The sequence below is a fragment of the Phalacrocorax carbo genome, chromosome 1 (assembly GCF_963921805.1).
Source record: "Phalacrocorax carbo chromosome 1, bPhaCar2.1, whole genome shotgun sequence".
Taxonomy (NCBI): Eukaryota; Metazoa; Chordata; class Aves; order Suliformes; family Phalacrocoracidae; genus Phalacrocorax; species Phalacrocorax carbo.
Genome location: NC_087513.1, coordinates 132,077,038 through 132,098,750, shown reverse-complemented (window position 1 = coordinate 132,098,750; position 21,713 = coordinate 132,077,038). Strand labels below are relative to the sequence as shown.

Genomic DNA, 21,713 nt, shown 5'->3' with positions numbered 1-21,713 from the left:
CAAGAGGACATTACCACTGAGTTTTTAAGAGCTGGTTTCTACTTATGCTTCTCAATTATCAATAATAAAAAGGGGGAAAAAAACATCTACTCCATTTGCTAATACAAACTATGACTACTGAACTGCAGTACTGCATATTCTCTCACACATAGGGACTTCAGGCTTTTATTGTGTTTCCTTTCTGTGTGAAGCAGACTGTCAGCAATTACTTTTACATTAGCTGTAATACTGAATCTTGATACTCACCTCCTCTCTTGTTCCCCTCCCCCTAATATATTCTTTCATCACTCCTCAGTGTACAGAACGTAGGTATGCCCTACAGCTACTTCCTGCTTTTGCATCCGGGGAAAACCTCCACTCCCTGGTCCAGGATTTTGTATTCTGTGATTTAAAAAAAAAACACCATCATTTTTTATGAGCTTGCTCTATAACAGAAGTATCAGAGCAAAACAAGCGCTACCATCTCTGTGGCTGTTTTCTCTCCTTTGATCCTGTCAGGGCTAACCTGCTTTAAGCACTTCAATGACCTCTAACATTTCAGACCTGAAATTTCAGCTGCTCATTTCACATTACCAAGCTCTCCTTTTTTTCCTCCTAACACGTGCGTCCCTTCCCCTTCAAGTGGGGAAGGAGTCAACACATTATCTACAAGGTCAACGCTGATCTACTATATGAATTCTGATACACTGCTGGTCGAATGATTACCAGAACTATTCTCAAAAAAAACCCCTCTAACATCTAGTAAATAGCAATTACAAAAGAAGCAATCTGAATAACATTATGTGTAAATTGTATATATTGCATTAGTAGAGGTTTAAACAGAAACATGTATGCATTCAGCATTAATGTCAACACAAAGCTGCTTCTCAAGAAAGTGTTTTAATTATTACATATACTTCCTCAAACCCAGGCAGCAAAAAAAATACCTTTTCTAGCAGCTCTACCATAATTTTCTGCATATGCACCTTTGATTAGCACAAAAAGGAGCAAGAACTCTGCCATTTTAAGAAACCATCTATTTTAAGTATTCTCTTCTTTATCACACTTTCTGATCTAAAAGCAACAGTTAATATAAAAAGCCAACTATAATGGAGACACTGAGAAAAGAAGAGCTACTTGAAAGGGGCAAGCGGAAGGGATACCAACATACAGAAAAGAATTTGCAATTGGAAATTTTTTCCTTAATCTTTCACATTCACGCACATATTTATATATTTCATATTTCTTGATTTCAGGTCCCTATCTTGACCCATTTAGAAAGCAGCTCTGACAACCTTTTATGACAGAAATGTAATTCTCTCTTGATTTTTAGCACACAAAAAAAAAAAAAGCTTTGTGCCAGCTATTTTAGTATGGGATTTTAAATAGGTTACTGAAAATATTTTATCATAGTTGATGAAAAATCCACTTGAACTCAGAAGGTGAAGACATTCACAGGCTGTATAAATATTGTCACCAAACAACTGGATATCAGATCTTGCACAGCTCCAATGCAACTGCTTTGTTGTGAGAAACTAACCTACCATAGACAACAAAAGAATTAAAAGGAATAACACCCCATATAAGAGGAGAATAAAGACTTTTTACAGGTTCAGGAGGATTCTTATGCAACATTTCCTATAAAGCTACTTTACAGCTGCTTAAAACCCTAAAAAAAAAAAACCTCAAGGTGAAAAAACCCATGCTAATCATCTTATTTCCTTATTCAGCTGAAACTGTTGAACTGTTTTCAAGGATGGCAAGAATGACACATGCTACTTCTATTTAAAAACGTCTTACAGCTTTTTTGCTGAAAGGCTCCAAAATCTCCTCCATTTCGGAGACAGAACTTAAAACTTGTCAAAGAGCAGTCAAGAACCACAAACACACCCACCACCTTCCCCGTGTGATTTACACAAATTTTGCTAAGCTCAAGGCTCGTCAATGCTTTGTTTTATACAGGGTGTAGAGCTGCCAGAGTTTACCAGCTAAACCCTCCCAGGGTCTCTCCACTAAGCAACCACTCATTTTATTCACTCACACTGGAGTGACCCACACCACAGGGCCAAGCAGAAGTTTTGATGCAAGCACAGCTCTCACTTGCTGGAGGTCAGTGTGGCCCCACACGCTCAGAGTGCTCCCTCTGTTGATGCTTCGATAACAGGAAGAAAGAGGAAGTGGCATGTCTGAAACATGTAAAGAGAAGTAGGGGTGGGGGAGATAAAAAGGTAGGGGTTTACAAGGGAAGCAGGGCAGAACTTCAGGGCAGAACTTGAGGGCAGGGTACAGAGGAGAATTTGGAAAGGGAAAAAGAGAACTAAGAAAGGGGAAAGACAGGAAAAGGGATTGCAACTGGTACAGAACAATCTCACATAGATTCTATTTTTCTGATTACATTACTTCTCGGTGTAACATTCCTTTGGTGTGTACAAACTAGCCGCGGTATTTCACAGCAAAGCGTCTTTCTCAACAACTAATGCAAAACCATGCAGACAATACTTGTCTGCCAGTATTAGTAATCTAACTGGTTCAAAGGGCACGAGACTCTGGATCCAAACTCCTAACTATGGCGACAGCAGAGGTGACCAATATGCTTTCACATAAACAAAAGCAACATAACCTCCCTTCTCCTCTCCCAACAGAAAAGCTTTAACAACACCTCGAAAAATATTAGGATGAAAAAATATTGATGATGAAGTGTTTGCCTATAACCTGGTATTTACAAGCACTATGATGAAAGCTTCAACTGCTTAGTTTCATAGTTGTATTACTATATAGGACCCCTACCTCATTTAATGCACTCAACTGTCTGTGCTCTGAAGATGAGAAAAGACTGCACAGCAGAAAAAAGGATCTTCCTTCACCTACTGCAGAAGTTGGAAGGTGTGTCTCAACTGACACAAGGAGCTGCACATCATCAATTGCATTGTGATGACGGTAGTTAAACACTGCTCTCTAGAATCAGACTTGTACTCTTGTATTTTCTAAATTTGATAAGCAGTACATTTCAAACCAGTTTTTTCCCCAAGTAGCTGCCACACCTTCTTCTCACTTTGTTTTCTGGACCTCCAGTTTCAGGAGGACAGCCTGATGTCTGGGCATGCAAAGCTCTTTCAGATGAGACTGTGAAGTTCTCTAACCATATGCAATTCCAAGTAGCCTTAAAAAAAAAAACCCGAACAAACCTGAAAGCAACAACAAAAAAACCACACACACAAGTCCCCACAAAACACCACCTCTTCATTTCTCAGACATTTAAGGAGGGTTTAAGGAGGGGGACTGAGCTTGTTCTGCTGTATTCACAATTACCTTTAAGGTCTTTGCCTTAACCCCCTTTTTACATTTAGGGAACTACCACCATTATTTCACTCAACTCTCCTGACACGTCCATTCCAAGTGCAAATTAATTGACTTTAAGGTACTCTAACTATAAAGTCATAGAAGAGCTCATAAATCATCAATAAATCTGTATTTCTTATAAGGTTTGGGGTACGTGCTGTAAAAAAGCTTTGGGCCATACTGAACTCCAATATACACATATGTGTAGCACAGGGTTGGACTAATAACAATACACTGTGCCATATAGAAAATAGAAGTGGTTAAAATGGAAGGCATACAAGTAATTTAAAAATAAAACATTAGGAATCCTAACAGTGTAGTACACATAAAGAATTCACCTATTCTTTTCTGCATCCAAAATATATTTTAAAAATACTAACAATGTTAAAAATGTTTTTAATAAAACTCTTTTCATTTGATATCCCCTAGAAAGATTTTGTTTTCATACTCCTCATGTCTTCACTTCCTTGCACGATTTTTCTATTTGTTTTTAAACTACAATAATCACTTACCTTGCAAAGATATGAACAACAATGAAATTGTATCTACCTTCCCTCCACTCCCATTTTGCAAAGATAGTCTGACTGAATCTCAGTGATTTGGAAAAGTCATTATCCAAACGAGCTTTAAAGAAGCCAGATGTGTACAGTCACAGCCAGCCCATGGGAGGGAAGGGTGGGTAAAAGGAAAAAAAATGGCCTTCACCGCTAAGTTACAGTATTCAAAAACCTTTCTAGAGCTCTATCAATGCAAGTTACTTCACTGCTCCTCCATCGTTTTCCTTTATCCTTCATACCATGAAGCTAAAAAAAGGCTAATATTTGGACTATGGATTAAGCAGAAATCAGAAAAGTCTCATTGTAGCACAACACAAAGCTAATAAGAAATAAATGCACTGAGAGGGGATAAGAAAACAAAACTAATAAAAAAAAAACGATTTCCTGTGACATGCCCTACTGAAGACATATTTTGCTCCATTCAGCAGTTATAAAACCTACACCTCATTACAGTGCTACTTTTAAAATCTTCTCTGTTGCTACAGAAGACAGAAGTCGAGAGCTGCGTTAGCTAGAAGGTAAACCAACCCTAACAGAGTCTTCGACAACGCACCCAATGAAATGTGGCAGCCTGGGATGCTGGCCTACTGTCAGCAGCATCAGAGTTCACTTGGATCGATACAGCTGAATGAGCTGCATAGGGATGAATGCATTTCAGCCTGAACAGGAGACCTAACTGAAAGTCAATAGTGAAAAGCGAGTGCTTAATCTTGTAATGTACAGGTACAGCAACCGTGCGTTGCCCTGGGAGTACCCCACAAACTAATCTCTCGAAGGACAGAGGGATGATTTTTTTCATACTGTATTCCCCACATGATGGTATTACAACAGGTAAAATTGTGTAAAATGTCTGCCCACATAACGCATCGTATTTAGTCGTTGTAGTGATAACTGCTCTCAGGTTTCTCCGCAGCCCAACAGCATTTCCTCCACCGTGAGCAAACGGGCAGCTGGAGGCCCGAGGACATCCTAAACGCCGGTACACACACACCCAGGGCTGCCTACCAAAAGCCGCCGGCTTCTTTTGTTCCCTCCAGCCCGTCACGTTTCCGCCGGGCACCGTGCTGGGCACAGGGAGCCGCGGGCCAGCGCCGCTCCAGCGACGCCCCGGGGCGCATCGCTCAGCCTGGCACCGCCGCCGCCTCGCCCCGCATAATGGGACAATTCATGCCCCCGCCACCCGGCTGCCCGCGCCTCCCTCGCCGCACAGGTAGCGGGCGCTGCCCACCCCGGGCCGGGCAAGCAGGGGCGGCCTCTTCCCGAAGTCGGCGAGAGCCACCGCACGGGCAGCGGCTGCCGAGTGCAACCGCCCCTCGCCCAACGGCTCCAACGAGCCCCGCGCAACGGCCCCAACGGCCGCCCCCTGCTGGCCGGGCGGTACGGCACAGCAGGGCAGGGCTCCCCCGCCGGCCGCCCCTCGGCCCAAGGAGCGCAACCTGCGCGCCCGGGCCGGGGGTTCCCCTCCTTCCCGCCCGCCCCCCGTTTCCACCACAGCCCGGGCTGCACGGGGGAGGCCGTGCCCGTGCCCGTGCCCGGCGGGAAGGCGGCGAGGCCGGCCAAGCTGCTGCACGGGAGGGCTTGTAGCCCCGTTAAGCCGCGCTCGGCATCACCTCGCGCGGCAGCCCCGAGGGGCGCCCGGCCCTCGCCCCGCCGCCGCCGCCAGCCCCAACCTCTCCGACTGTCACATGAAAACAATGATTGACTCTCGGCCGGGGGAGGGGAGAAGTTAAAAGCCGTGAGGCGGAGGCTGGCGGCGGCCAGCTCCCTCCCCGCCGCCCCCAGCTCTCTGCGGCGTCGGTACGCACCCCACCCGCCAGGAGCTCCGGCCGCCCCCCCCTTCCCCGGCACCCCCAGCTCGGAGCCGGCGGTTTGAACTCACCCATTTATGTCGAGCTGGGCTGTGCCTGGCGGCGGAAACAGGCTGAAAGTTTGAGGCGGCTGGCCGCGGCGAAGGGGGCGAGAGACAGCCCGAGCCGCCGCCACGGGAAGGAGAGGAGGCTGCTGACAGAGCCGCTCCCTCCTCCGGCGGCCGCCGCTCTCAGCACCCGCCGCAGCCGGGCTGCATTCTGCGTCCCGCCAGCAGTGCCGCGGCTTCCCTCAGCATATGTATTCGTATGTATCAGAAAAAATAAAAGAAATCGGGCGAGAGAAGGGGCTCAGCCTTCAGCTGCTGCCAGCCACCTGAGTCCCCGTTGCCGCCGGGCAGAGGCAGCCCGGGAGCAAGCACGGCCGAGCCCAGGAGCCCCGGAGGCGCCTGCTACCGAGCCGCGGGGACGGGCGTCTTCCCCGCCGACCGGCCGGGGCGTGCGAGGGGCAGCCGGGTCTCCCCGCCGCGGGCGGCTGCTGCTGCCGCCGCCGCTGCTGCTGCTACCGCTGCTGCCGCCGGAGCGCTCGGCGCGGCGCTGCGGGAAGTGTCGCGAGACTGCGCCAGAGCCGCTGCGCCGCCCCGGGCCGCCGGGAGCGGCGGCGGCGGCGGGGGAAGGAGGGCGGGGAGGGAGGAAGGAAGGGGAGCGACGGTCCCCCGCGGGGCCAGGGGCGGGGGAGAGGGGTGCCGCGGCGCCCCAGGCCCGCCTCGGCCCGGCGGGAGAGCGGTGGCTGCCCCCCTGCCGGGGCAGGAGGTGTCAGCCGGGCACCGGGGGCTCGGAAGGAGCTCGCCTTATTTCGGTGCTGGGGGAGGAGGGCGCTTCGGGCTCCGGGAGCCCTCCCTGGCAGCGGGCGGCCGCCGCCCCGCGGTACCTCCGACTCCCGCGGCCACCTTCCCCGGCCGCCCCAGCGGGAGCCGCCGTTACCTGCCGCGGGCCGTGCCCGGGGAGCGGGGGAGGCAGCGGCGGCTCCGCGGGCGCCCCTCAGCGCGCCGCCTCCCGCCCGGAGGGAGCCCCCACGGTCCCTCACACCCCCCAGCCCCTTAGTTTTGGCTCTAGAGGCCGGGAGGGAAGGAAGGAAAGGAAAAACAGAAAAGAAAAAAAAAAAGTCGGGGAAGAGTGGCTTTTTTAGTGGCGGTGATGTTTCGGGAAGAAGAGTCGCACATGAGCAGCTAATTGTCGTTTTCAGGGAGCGCAGGAAGATGTGAAACGCGTGCTACAATAAAACTGAGCGAAAGAGAGAGCAGTTCACACAGATCAGTAACCTTTCCGGGGAGCCTCCTTCACAGGCAATTCTTCTCAGGGGCAAAGATCGCTGAGGAAACCTTCGCTAGTAGCAGAGGGGACCTGCTACTAAATACTCTGGTATAAAAAGATACAGTATAGGTAACATCTCTTACAGCACAAACACCTTCAATATTAACGGAAGCTTAACTACATGAGGTTTGAACAGGCTTTTTTGCTTAAGTTGGGTATGAACACAGAAAACTGCCAATAACGTAAGCGACAAGATATTTGTACTCCTCCTCCACCTGCTCCCACCCAAGTACGAGAGAGTTTATTTTGGAAAAAAAAAGACACCACAACCTTTTCGAGGTCATAAATGTGTAAGAGAATAGAAGTCTTTCCTGGTGGCATCCTTGGCTATGAGAATCCACATTTTTGAAATTGTGACAGTGGTGAATTGTTTGAGAAGCTTAAGTATTTAGATAGAATCCCTAATTCTTGACTTATATTAATATATAACCTCCTTGTTTGTTGTTTTTTTTTTTTTAAAGAGAACTTTAACCACAGCTACAAAAACTTGCTTTTAAGTTACTGATCTATGTGCTGGAGCAGCAACGGAACATCAGGACTAATGCAGTTTGTTGTTTCTAATCTTTTGCAAAAAATTAGTTATTGTGATACAGTAAAACCTTCACAAAGATAATATTAAATTTTTAAAAACATTTTTAAACATAGCTAAAAAAGGAAAGTAAGTTCAACTGTGAAGAGAAATACAGTGGTAATAGGCTGGATGTAGGTGTATACAGGCTCCGGGTCAGTGTTTCACTGGAAAGTCAAAGACATGAACCACCTCAACCTTGTTTTCCGGAATGCTGGGACACCAAGTCACAAACCACTGGGAGAGTTCCAAGACTGGGGGAGAAGGAGAAAATGGAAAAAAAAAAAAACAACCCACATTTTATCTTACATACACAGAGCATCATTTAGCCAGTTGCATAACACCAGAAAGCCAACATTCACTCATTCACGCACATCTTAATAAAACAATGCTGGTTTCCATTATCCACAGTTCCTCATTGCAGAAAGGTGTTTGACCTCTATTACCTGAAAAGTTTACAGGATTAATTCTGGGAAATTATCAGAATGAGAAGCAGCAGCTTTTACTTTAGTATGACAAACTAACTAAAATTGTCACATCAATCAGAACAAAATAACAATGTCATACTAAGTAGAATTGATACAACTGGGTTTGAGAAGAATGAAGAAATTCCTGTTATCATTATAATTTTATATTGTTTAGCTTTCCAGTGCTCCAGCTGTGTAGTTTAAGGTGGGGTAAATGGTATAATTTACATACCAGTAGCACTGTTTCTGTAAGAACTCTTCAAGGCTGGTAAGTAAAAGCGGTAAAACCTAAGAAATAGTCACGTCACAATGTCAGTATTACAATGCATAGGAGAAAGCCAATTTGACGGCTATCTTGGATTCCCAGTTTCAACCATCACTAAAAATTAATGTATGGAAGAAGTTCTTGCCTTTCCCAAGCAGCAGCACAGTACAGCAGGTTGTCCTTTCCAGGAAGTGGAAAAAGCCCATTGTAACCTGGGGGGAGCACTGTCATAGTCCCTCCAAGACACAGCTTCCCACTGTTCCCAAGCCAAAGAATTTGTGTAAGACTGATCTTGTGTTCCTGTGAAGCCTACATCAATATGGGCGCCCATCCCTCAGGTGGGGCTTCAAATAACATTGCAATGTATGTGGATTATTCAGGTGCCTTAGCTTTGTCGGATGAATACCCTGCAGAGATCACAATGGCATTTAGAGAAGAAACTTCTCTTTACCTGTTAAGGAACTGCTTAGAGAAACCATAGCGATATTTTTGAAGTGGTATAGATGACAATTAGCAACTTTTATCTAAACTGACATGCACTTCAGAACACGATCAGCCATATGCACTTCTGAAGACCATAGCCTAATAGTTGGGAAGCATTAGTAACAATGCACCCCCCACACCACCCCTGCCCCATAGCTACTCTACATCACAATATATTTACCACACATCAAGGAGTTTTGCTTTACTATGTAGTTCAAGGATAATCACCAGATTTGGAGAATTATGAAAAAAGCCCAAATTATTTGCACAGTGAAGATCACTACAGATTTGAATTATGACAAGTTTGAGTAAATAATGGGGAAAGTTATTTTTTTCCTTTCATTAAACACTGCAAGCATATTCTTCTAGCTTCACCTCATTCTCAATCCACTCTATCAGGGGACCTTAGTATTAAACTAACATGGTCATTCTCACCTCACACTGATGATAACGTATTAAGGGAATTCTTAAAAATGCATGCTATTTTATTGAACATAAACTTCGGTAAGTTAGCCAAGCAAGTGGGCACCTTCCCCCATTCTGCCCCTTTACAGGGCAAGAATCAGAATTTGGCAGGGACGTTAAGGAGTTTGAATGCCATGGAGATGAACATTTTATAGGGTTTGTTTTTAGACAATATCTATTTTGTGCTAGTATTGAGGAGAGATTAATTTTTTTATGTCTTTGGAAAGGGAGCTTCTTTTAGCCAAAAAGGTGTGCCTAGAATGTGGATCAAGACTTGAATCTCAAAAAGCAGCAATAAATGCAGTTATAGAAGCAACAGTTATATAAAAAAATATTCAATGGCTACACAGATCAAGTGAAATACTCTGACACCAAATGTAAGCACTGAATCAAATCACTGAATTATTTAAGTAAAAATTTTGTTAAAACATTTATTGCCTGTAGAAACAAGATTTACATTTATTTTATATAAACTATGTTAAACATACATATAAACATACCTACATCTGAATATATACTTATGAATGAGGCTTCTAGATATGGGATAATGTTGTCAAAAGCACCGTTGTGAACTCCAAAGACTACAGACTTAAAATGTATTTGCCTTTAACTCCATCTTCAGTAGTTTTAAAATGTAATTTCTAATGTAATTATTTCTAAGTGTATGGGAAAAGGTTTCTAATGCTGTGTTTGCATGTGTACATACATGTGCACAGGCACACACATCAGACAGTCCTTGTGAAACTACAGTATAAATAAGGTCAACATTAATATATTCCTCAGAAGTGGACATTAGTCCACACCCTCATTCAATTGGGTTGGGGTGGGGGGTGGGAAGTCGTACTATTCTTAAAACAATGAGGCTTTTTTTTGTTCCATGAAGAGCGTACTCGAACAACAACTGTTTCCACCCTGTCTCTTCCCTCAACAATAAAGACATAAGAGAAGCCAGTCACAATATAAAAGCCATCTACTACATTATTTACAGAAAAATGAAATATTAAAAAGACAACATGAGATTTAGACTGCTTAGACAAAATTCAGAGGAATAGACAGAAGAAAACTGTATTAAAGCAGCAGGCAGCATAGAGCTATTAAACCACATGGCTAAATACCTACCCAAAAACCCCTCCAAACACAAAAACCATCAGGAAGGAAGGGGCAGGTGTTATGACAAGTTTTCTCTGATCTTAACACTGAAAATTTATGTTCGCCAAGCTTGAAACAGAACACACTTCACTGTTCATCACTGTCCTTAAGGTCTATTAAGGAGTCATGTGTTACAAGTAGGCTTTTGAAGATCTTGAAATGGCTTTTATTATTTTTTCCTTCACAGGAGACTGAGGAACCTCCTGTCTTCAAATCCTGCAGCAATGGAATGAAGTCTGTCAAGGGCCAGAGTTATGTGCAGAAACATCCCTTTTTTCAGATTCATTAGGATGCAAGTCTGAAGTCTTTCTTTTAGAGAGCTCTCCCGTAGAGAACTTTGTAGATGGCTGTTCAGATGCTTAAAGAAAGGCAAGAGGCATGTTTCTACACAGCATGGGAAAAGATCCCTTCAGAAAACAAGGAAGTTAAAGAGCTCCCTCTATTTACAGTCTTCTAACATGAATACTGAGAAACCAAGCCTCTCTTTAGTATAGTCTTTAATCATCTTCTCCAAGCAATTCTCACTATCCATTTCCAAGACACAGCAGAAGATTATTTTCCAATGCTTAACAAGCAAGTTGAGAACCCTGCCTTTTTTAATGCCACAAAAGCGTAACCTTGGTTTTTGTTTTGTTTTTAAAGCAACTATGTTCATATAAAGAAAAGCCAGCATTTCACCCTGAGGCCCTGGGAGAGAAGGCAGCGGGTAAACCATTATCACAACTGGTGATCAGCTGAATTTACTCCCATCCTCTGCTACCGGTTACCTGAGCTGAGACAGTTATGTCTAGGTCTTGAGACCATCTAAATTCATCAGGTAAGGTGATTTTAAACACATAAGTAATTATTAGAGTTAAGGCAGGCTTGTAGAAGCCTTACAATGTGTTGCTTCTTCCTAGCCCCAGAATTTTGTTAACCTTGTGAACTCAAATCAAAGTTTAAGTGAGGATTCTAACTAATCTATGCAGAGATTAAACAGATCAGCAATATAAATGCTACCATCACAACAACTTATTATTTTAGACACTTATAAGGAAGACTCTAGTCATATTAAACCCATTGCATTTTGGATAGCAAATAAAAAATTTCACATGTGAACATTGAGAATATGACACGAGTATTTAACAGTCATTTCAAGTCAACCAAAAGAAAGGCAGTTCACATTTCTATTTTCGAAGTATAAAACAGAAAGCTAAAAGCTCTTAGCCAATCACATTTTTAACTTGCCCTTCTAATGCAAATGCAGTGACAGACTTCACTAATATAAGAGACACTGTTTTCCTTCTGAGGCTGAGGCTTACACACATATTTAAAGTGGTTATATTAACAACTGTTATCAGTCCATGCTCCCATTAGAAACAATGAAATAACCAGGATATTACTTAAGTCTTTGTACAGATGTTTTCTACAGTGCAGTTACAATAGAGAAAGGCACCAAGTTATTCAAGTAAATTGACCTTTCTTCCACTTAATGTTTTTTCTTGTGCCTTCACAACCCAGTAACTTCAATACATTGTTCTCAAGCAAACATTATATTCCAGTAAAACAGAACTTTTTTGTGCTAAAAGAATAAATGAGCCGATTTGTGTATGAGTATATAGACACAGGTCCGTGTAATTCACAAAAGATAGGTATACATAGTAATGTCTCACACCCATTAACACCACAGAGTAGGTGTGCCTAGCATCTAACCCAGCCACAGCATTCAATTTCTGTAAGAATTTTATAAAATAGAGGAAGTTTTATCATGACATAATCCCAAATTAGTGAAGCAAAATTATCAGTAGAGAATGTGATTTGAGCAAAAGGTGTCACCTTAAATAAAAGCTAAAGCAACTGAAACAGTGTCATCATATGACATTCATCTTGGGACCAAGGGTAGACAAGGGGAAAAAAATAAAACAACAAACAAAAATCAGTCAGTAAACATGCCAAAAACCCCTTGTTTGTAATATGTTGCTCACAGTTGTAGAAATAACAAAGAAAGCTAAACTCTTAAAGTACAAAACAAATCAGAGATTCCTCGTCATGCACAGGTACAATAAGAAAGCACAAGATCAGAGGAGCCAGTCACAGTTTAAAACCTGGTTAAAGCAGCATTAACTGGCTGAAGTCTGACTACTTCAGCATTACTTCTAAACAGTGTTAGCAAAACTGCCATGTCAGGAGTTTCTTCATGTATCCACTTTTCCCATTTGCTCAACAAGGAGTTCTCTTCCAGGCTTTAATAACACTGGAGGAAGCTTACAGAAACAGTAGTATCCTGTTGAATAAGACAATACAGCTTCAGTAGTTTGTCCTATACCATATATGGTTTCACTTCTTATGTGTTTTACAGTGCTTTAGCACATTCAGGAGCAGTGTGAATAGCTTGTGGGCTTGAGGGTAACCTGCCCTCACCTGCAGCGTACATGCAGCGCTCCACATTTGCTTTGGGTTGACTCACTTAACCTGTTGTTTCAATTCCTGATTTTCATCTCCCAGTAAACCTACACGGGATGATTTTGCCAGATTCATCACTGACAGCATAAGTAAATAAATATCATCTTATCTGCAGAAAGTTGCCTGCCTCTATTTGACCAGGGAATTCCTCTCCTTTAGCTCCTCATTTTGCATAGCCATGTCAAAGTTACTGAAAATCTAGTTGAATCATTAATGATTGTTATTTAAACTGAAAACTTGGGGTTTAGAAATAAACCACCTGGTGTTATTGTTGAATGACCATAACATCAAAGAACATGACACACTTCCTGCTTGTTTATTCCCTATCAACACTAAGCAGTACACCCCATGAATCAAAGACTAAGTGACACTATTTTAGCTGTTCTGAGCCATACCTACACTTTCTAATAGTCTCTCTACTGAAGGCATTGTGGGAAAAAATTATTAAAAAGCATGCAAAAAAATCACATCCTGACTTGCCACCCAAAAACCAGATTTCCTTTTCTCTGAGCAAAGCTCTACCCAGATTTAGACTTCTGATCTACTACCCACAACAGAGACGAGCCTGCATTCTAGATGGCTAATACTGTCTTGGAAATGTTGGAAATACATTGGCCTGCATATATTGTGGATATGGTGAACAACTTTTTTCTTAAGTAAGAACATGTCTGAAAACTGCTTGCTATGCATCTTTAATTTACCGGCAATAAAAAGCCTGAACAAATCTGTAATACATACACATAACCCTATCATATATTATGTATTAAGGCAAAGTTTATAAACAGGAAATAAGCACAATATTGTTTATAGCTCTTAAAAAACATTTGGGTTTTGCACACAGCATAACAATATCGCAGTACAATAAACTTCAGAGAATTACTGGGATTTTGAACAAAATTACAAGCTATCTGCATTTAAAGCAGTTTCAATTATGAACAGCTTTGTTAGAAGACATGCTTATAAAAACTTACGTTTTTTGTTTTTCTTGTAATTAAATACTTCAGGCCCCAATTTCAGAATCCAGGAAACCACCATATCATTTATGACGAAAAAGATTAGAGAACATGTGGCTCGGTCAAGAATGTCATACACCAAAATATAATGAGACAGAATAATTCTGAATACAGACCAACTAATCCTCTAACAAACCCAAGCATGCTTTCAGTGCAGTTATAAGCTACTGCTAGAGTACATTACACACCTGCCTGTTACCATTCATTTTAAACAAATACTGAAAGTTGTCCCAGTGTTCTAACACTTTACAAATGTATATACACATCAGAAACCCAAGTATGTAATTAAACTAACGTAATACAAAATACTGTTTTATGAAAGTGACTGAACAGAGGGGTAAAATCTATTGCACAACCTAAAAGGTCATTACTTGGAAAATCCTGAGCTAATGTGCTATTACCAAACAATTCAGGCACTTTTTTTTTTACTTTTTTTATTACATAAGCAATAAACTTTCAACATATAAACCTCTGGGTATAACAACTCAACTTCCATCTGTAACATCATGCTTAGAGAAAAAGTATTAATAAATAAGACTCCCTTCAATGACTTCTTGAGACTGGTTTGCAAAAGGAACTAAAGGTACATACTACAATGTTTCAATTGAATACTGCACTTTAAAAGCAATTATTAAAACTGTAAAAAAGTTCCGCAGCATTCCACTACTGAAAAATAAAGTTATTTTTAATCAAGAAAGTTACAGGGTTAGTTCCTTTATCCTACTTTAAGTCTCGACAAAGTTGTCAAAAAACAAACAGATGCTCCTTTTGCTGCGTTATCTGTTTCAAGTTCAGGATTACAGCTCAGTTCAGGTTTCTGTTGCAATATTTAAATTTCCCTGCAGAGAGAAAAAAATTCATTACTGTCAAGTTGTAACAGTGGAAAATACCTCCCAATTTTCCTAAATACTGTATTACTATAGTATGTAATATAAGATTCTTTCAATTATGGATTGAAACAGCACAACTGTAAAGGTTGTACCTTAAAGGGTACATATGCATAATTATTTCAAAAGGGTGAAATAAAGATGTTCAGACCAGTCTAACAAATCTCAAGTTTAATCATTACAACAGGCAAAAATAAAGGAAATGCTTGAATCCGAGGAACAGCTTTGTGTTTTAATAATTAGCCAACCAGCAACCAGTATGCTGTTAAGAAAACAGCTGTGCTGTACTTATTCTTCAGGATTTATTTTACTTTAACTTAAAGATACTCGAGTTCTTCACTGGGCCTAAAAATCAATATTCAGATCTTATTATGTTTCCCTAACTCAAATCATGAATTCCAGCAGCCAGATTGTGTTAAGCATGCTTTATAGGTTCCAGACAAGACCCTTGATACCCAATTATAAAAGAGCATTGGAAATTATTGGGGAAAAGCTCACTACAACGAAGTTATGGCACTTCTACGCCTATTTACAAGGTCATAATTTTTGGAAAAAAATCTTTCTGCATCGCTCTAAACTTGAGGTTTTTTTGAGAACTACTATAAGAACCTGTGCTTCTGAGCTATAAGAACTGAATTCTAATCCCACCATAAATGGTTATGAAAGCATATTTACTTGTAGCTAGGTGGACACAGAACTACAAAACAAACAGGAATTGGCATAAGAACACAGAGCTGCAAGGGGCTGTGTAAGGTCATCTAATCCAATTCTCTGATGTCAAAAGTAACCTCATGCTACTTTGATCATACTTGATCAATTCTAATAAGGGATTTAGAATGTTTTAATTACTGATCCTCACAAAAGCTGTAACATTTTATATGGTTCAAAAGTTCCTCTGCAGTTCAGGATTATTGTTGTCCATACACACTGCAAATCAAAAGGTATCATAAAACTGATGTGCCTAATTATTTCATCTTGAACTTATCAAACCATTTTAAACAGACATTACAGAGAATAGGATGCTTTATTCAGAACAGCACTCCAGTGTGTACTTTAAAGCACGATTAATTTATTGTAACATAACAAAGAGGAGATGCACACAGACATAGTAAAAAAATTATTAATGCCCTTCACGTTGATTTAAAACCATAGCCTAAGAGGACATAATATTTTTACACAGAGGGCCATTTTCTCTTCCTATCAATAGGAAGAGAGATCACCTGAGCTCAAGGAGAGAATACTGAAACAGAGGCAACTGCAGAATCTCAGAAGCCACCTCTGATCTGCAGTTACGCAAAGCAAGTTTCAGCATGTTTCCATAGAATAAATGGAGGAAACAGGAGTGCAGAATCAAGTTTGCCTGTAAAGTGCAAAGAGCCAATATTCCAGGAAATGCCATCCGAGTTACCCCATGGGGATTTAAAAACTGGAATGGGTCATATGAATATTCACATTTTATAAATGGCTTAGTGAAAAACAAATTAAGCCAACTTACCTTTTCTTTCCTCAAAAATCCATCTCTGAATTTATTAGTGGTAAATCCCCTTACACCAACAGAACGTAACCGCTGGTACTTAGCCTGAATATATAAACCCTTCTGTACTAAGCCCGATTTATAATGGGATTGCAAACGGCCATCTGCAAAGTTGCTCTGTAAGGGTGGAGGGGAAAGAAGGAAAAAAAAGTGAAAAGTGAGGGCACCAAAACTCAATAGTTAATATTTACAGTTACACACATGCAAAACTTGCAGTACTGAAAAACAGAAGTATGCATCTACAAGTGCAGAGACTCTTCGTTTCCCATTTAACATTCCTCAGACCACGAGCTACCACGTGGCCCAAAGAACTGCTGTATTGTACTTACCATTTACCACACCTGAAATTATCTTCCTAATAGAAAAGAGTGAATGTATTGTATAACGTTAACATTTTTTCAAACTTTAATAAATGTTTATGTCAACACCTCACTGTTGCTAACAAATTCAGTGATGTCAGGCCTGCAGTGGGCACTCTTGGTGAGTTCAAAGAAAAGTCACGCTAAACACAAGTCAGTATATGTATTTTTCCTATAGCTTTAAGATCTTACAGTCTGAACACAGGTTCATTGCTCTATGGCTTTGTTACCTCCAGACTGGAGTACTGTAAACTAACTTAGTGTGGGACCAGGAACAGAGGCCAGAGATAAGAGGCTTATAGGTACATGGCATTATCAATACACAGAAAGAATACCCCAACATCAACACCAACCACAGCAGTTAGTTATAAAAAGATTTTCATTCCTAAACACTCAGACCTCCAAGAAAATAGGCAGTAAAAAAAAAAATCTTGAGTAAGAAAAACCCTGTTTATCATAATTTCTGTTTTCCAGTAGTGCCATTTTAAGTTTTCCAACATGGTCCTTACAGAAAGCGTTCCCATATATATTTGTCCTTTGAATTTAAAGGTCTTCCCTCCCTCAGATTTAAACAATCACTTTCCAGCTAAAAATGAGGAAATATCCTGACCATATAAAATTCTTGTAATTTTTACAAACACTTTCAAAGGGTAGGAGGGAACAAAATATGTCATAGAAATAGACCTTCTTGAGCACGACCCAATTATTTTGGTGAAATCAGGATCACTTCAAGAAAACTCACATGCTCTGAGGTTGCAATAAGTTTGGCACCAGTTTTTCTATCGCGTTTTTCACTGTGTGGGTAGTGAACAGCAAAGAAAAGGCTGTACAGAACAGAGGTTCCTTTATGCAAATGCAGGGGTTTTGTATCTCCCAATTCATTTCACCAACCTACTATGCAGGCAATAACCAGAAGCTGGCCCCATCGGTCTCCCATGGTTACTCTTACGGTGCTTGTAGGCAGAGGACACTTGCAGAAGGCTGTTAAAAACTAACGCCTTTCCCAAAAATTATCAGAGTCCAAGCACAATACAGCTAAGTGCAAGTAAATTCTTTAAGTAGGTATATGCCTACCTTAGAGGAAAACAAAGGGCATTTTTAATGCTGCGTTAAGCCCCTGCATGCAGTTAAGATTAAAGTTCCCATTTCCCCACAGCTGCTGTGGTTCTCTACTTTGACACAGGTGGTGAGAAAGGAGGCCTGAGCAGTCTGCCACTGCATTGGTAAGACAACAAGCAAAGGAACAGACCAAATAAGAGAGGGGGAAAAGGTACAAGATACTGAAAATGAGATTATACACAGTATAAAGGTTTCAACTCAAGTATCTACATGTTCCATAAATGGGGAGGGAGGGGAATAGCGATATTATTAAAGTAGAACAGGACCAGCTGTAGACAAAGCTAACAGATTATATATACATTTGGTATGTGGGCACTGAGTCACACATAGCTTTGAGCAAAATGAGATACCCTAAGGTGTGTGGAAAACCTCATTAACTTCTGGTCTACAGTAAGAAAAAAATCTGCTAAACTGACGTCTAGTTTTACATTAAGACTATTTTATAAATAATGCTAATGACAATGCCTATGAACCAATGGCCTCAGGGTCTGAAGTAAGCCTATATGGGCAAATATATGCCATTGCCCTGGGTCTGGCTGGAATGGAGTTACTTTTCTTCAGAGCAGCCCACACGGTGCTGTGTTTTGGATCTGTGACTAGAACAGCACTGGTACCACACCGGTGTTTTGGCTATTGCTGGGCAGTACCTGCACAGCGCCGAGGCTTTACCTTTTCTCTTTTTCCCCACTCTGCCCCCCAGTAAGTAGGCCAGAGGTGGGCAAGAAGCAGGGAGGGGGCACAGCCAGGACAGCTGACCCAGCTGAGCAAATGGATATTCTGTGCCATGTAACCTGCTGCTCAGCAACAGAAACTGAGGGGAGGGAGTTTTGGAGCAGGTAGCCATTGCCTGGGGACCAGCTGGGCATCAGTCAGCTTGCGGGAGGGAGGGAGGCGGTGACTGACTGCCTTTGCATCACTTTTTTCTTCTTCTTTCCTTCAGTTCTTCAGCTGTCTTCATCTCAACCCATGACTTTTCTCACTTTTGCTCTCCATATTCTCTCTCCCATCCTGCTGGGGGAAGGAAGGGGAGCTGAGGGGAGAGCAGGCAGGCAGCTGTGTGGTGCTTGGCTGGGGTGAACCCAGCCGTTACTACACTGAACCATATTAAACAGTGAATGAAGTGTAGTTCTAAAGATTACCATGCCTCTACCCACTTAAAGGCTGGTTTAGTGACTCATTGTAAAATGTCATTTCAAAAAAGACCTTGTAAATTTTATAAGATTTCTTCAGATCCTTTATAAAACTGCTGTTCTAGAATATCTTATTCCCCCCCTCCCCCCCAAAAGTTTAACATACTGCAAGACGATATGGTTTTTTAGAATACTCTTAAGGAAATCCTCTTTTTGCTTATTAAGTTAAAATGCCCCCATTTTATATACCAAGAAGAAATGTGGTGGGGTTTGGGTTTTGGTTTGGAGGTAGTGCAGCAGGGAATGGATTGTATGCAAGTTTTTTGGTGGGTTTTTTTGTTTATGTTTGTTTTCTTAATTCATTAGCCAAGACAGTTTCTTTAGTGTAGAAGGCAGTCAAACCACATTCCTAAGTAGGTCTCAGCAACAGCATAGGAAGGAAAAACCCTCTATGTTGCACAGGAGGAAATTGGATGTAAAAAAAAAAAGCAAGGTGATGAAATTAAGTCAAATCAGCACTGCTGTTTCCATGGCAATGATAAATGTGCTATACACATATGCAAACTGCAATATGAGTGCATATGCTATTTTCCCTACAAATATTAATGTACCATTGGACAGATCATTGGATATAGCAATATTCATATATATGTGTGATGCCAACTTAAGTGGACACTTTCACACTTGCATAATCTCCAACAGAACTGTAGGCTGATGTAAATGAAGGCAGTCTTCCATTTTCTCTATATTACATCAACTACCAACACTGCCTCAAAGCTATGGCAGCCAGTGCCAAAGAGCTCTCCATCTCCTGTAGGCTGACAATACAGAGGGGATATTGATTAAGAGGCTATGTTCTTACATGCTAAAATAGTTATATCAGGCTGACTCTCTAAACTTGTTAACTTCAGCTCGGAGAAAGACCCTTTCTTCAGCAGAATAAATTTAGCTTTTTTTTGCTAGTGTTAGCTTAACTATCTGATTAGGATTGACTGGCAAAGCACACCTAAATGGGAGAGCCTGAAAGCCTTTTTAGCCAACAGTTCTCTTACGTTTAGTCTGAGGGGAGAGGAAATGAAAAAAAAAACCACACACACACCACCACAAAAAACACACCAAACCAAAAATTCCACACTTACACTGCCCCCCCTTTCAAAATTTCAGCCAAAATGCCAGCTACTTAATTTAGCCATCAAAACTTTACTTCAACTTCACTATCTACAAAACAGAAAAGGTGACTATCTATTCTGGGCGTTATTTTACTTTTGAGAACACACCTGTTAAATAAGTAGAGGTAATTTTAAGGTAGAAAATGAGAGTAAGTTGTTCTAATACAAAAAGCTCTAACTGCATCCATGCATAGCATGGCGCTGTCAGCAGAAAAGGAAGAAAGTGTTTTTTGTTTTTCTGCTGAAACCACAATATATTTTGCAATCAAAAGGCATTAGAAAGCCTCTGCACTACTCCAAGAAGCACAGTTGTCCACCCCCTTACAGTCTTGAGGTCCTGAGAATAAAGCTTCACCGTTGTTTTTTTCTTTAATGCATGGATAGCAGTATGCAGGGTATACACAAGAGTTTAGATCCAGAAAAACCTAATAAAGTAACAGTAATACAATTTTGAAAACAATAAAATTCATGTCCCCCGGTCTTGGGAAATAGTTCAGGCTTCTGCATGCATCGGGTGAAGAAAAGAAAGCTGACCAGCTTATTTTTTTGATAGATGAGCTTTCTGGTCATTGTCTAGTGTCTGCAATTCTTATTTTTGGCTTCACAGTTAGCTTATTTATTTCAACTGCATGGGTGCAATACTGGACAACCCTGCTCAATCCACTGCCAGCCCTCTTACCTACTAAAAGCTAAGCTACCCATTATTTCAATTGAATTAATTAGGCTGTGATGACACTATTTTTCATGGCATTTAATTCCTTCAAATACCTTCAAATAACCATTTTATGTGACATACATGTGACAAAAGCTGATCTGTACCTTAAAGTGTCTTCTGATGGGTCCTGCATTTTCAAGGTGTCCTCTAATGCGTCTGTGAGGGTACGTATCACTTGGTTTTGAAGAATAGTAAGAATTCTAGTAGGAAAACAGATTAGCTTAATGTTACTAAATTATTCAAGAAAACATACGAAGTTTCCAGGTTATAGTAACAAATATTGCAACTCTTTCAATCTTGTAGTGTTTGACACAATGACACTGGTTGAAGAAACCAGAGTAACAGTATAGGGCTTGGAGTCCAGGCTGGCTGAAGTGATAGCAGAGCCCACAGAAGCCAAAGATGATACAGACCATCCTACTGGAATATCATCCTCTTGGCGAGATCTAAGCAGGTAACAACCCAGTTAAGGTTCTCCATGCCTGCGCCCCCAAGAACAGATGCTTCAATTTGCATGTGGCAGACAGGCTGCTATAGCAGCCATCCCTCAAGTCAGGAATAAGGGCAACAAGATCAGTACTCTGGACATATCTGGTTAACATGTGGTCATCATAGGTTAGCATACTTTAGAGCAGACACATGCACTGTTACTATACACAGTACTGCAGCAACCAGGCAACAAATGCGTAGCACGCTACATCGGTCCTCAGAAGATTCTACTTTTAACTCTGTAATTCAGGAGAGCATTTTGAAGATTACTTGCCTGCCACAGAAACACACAATTTCAAAAGCAAGTTACACAGACAAGTGGTATTGAAATTGTTGTGTGTCAACACACTGAACAGCTGCAGTCAAACAGCCATCGTTGCCTAAAATAGAGCACACCCTCCAGCC

The 21,713-nt window shown here is 41.6% G+C and overlaps 2 protein-coding genes across 4 annotated transcripts in view; both read right to left on the bottom strand.

The window, feature by feature from the left end:
• SH3KBP1 (SH3 domain containing kinase binding protein 1) overlaps nt 1-6,360 on the bottom strand; it is a 231,831-nt gene extending 225,471 nt beyond the window's left edge. For both annotated transcript variants that reach the window (XM_064474542.1, XM_064474551.1), the window contains exon 1: nt 5,755-6,360. In XM_064474542.1, the coding sequence (XP_064330612.1) occupies nt 5,755-5,758 (4 nt within the window). In that variant the 5' untranslated portion in view covers nt 5,759-6,360. The remainder of the gene's footprint in view (nt 1-5,754) is intronic.
• Nucleotides 6,361-12,374: 6,014 nt separating this feature from the next.
• BCLAF3 (BCLAF1 and THRAP3 family member 3) overlaps nt 12,375-21,713 on the bottom strand; it is a 35,088-nt gene continuing 25,749 nt past the window's right edge. The window contains exons 10-13 of one of the 2 annotated variants that reach the window (XR_010376499.1): nt 20,924-21,019; nt 16,289-16,444; nt 13,865-14,745; nt 12,375-12,714 (exon numbers count right to left, since the gene is read on the bottom strand). Coding sequence is in view for 1 of the 2 variants with exons in the window: in XM_064474526.1 (XP_064330596.1) it covers nt 14,716-14,745; nt 16,289-16,444; nt 20,924-21,019 (282 nt within the window). In the remaining variant the exon portion in view is untranslated. Of the gene's footprint in view, nt 14,746-16,288; nt 16,445-20,923; nt 21,020-21,713 lie in introns of both variants that reach the window. The other variant, XM_064474526.1, reaches the window with a different exon arrangement.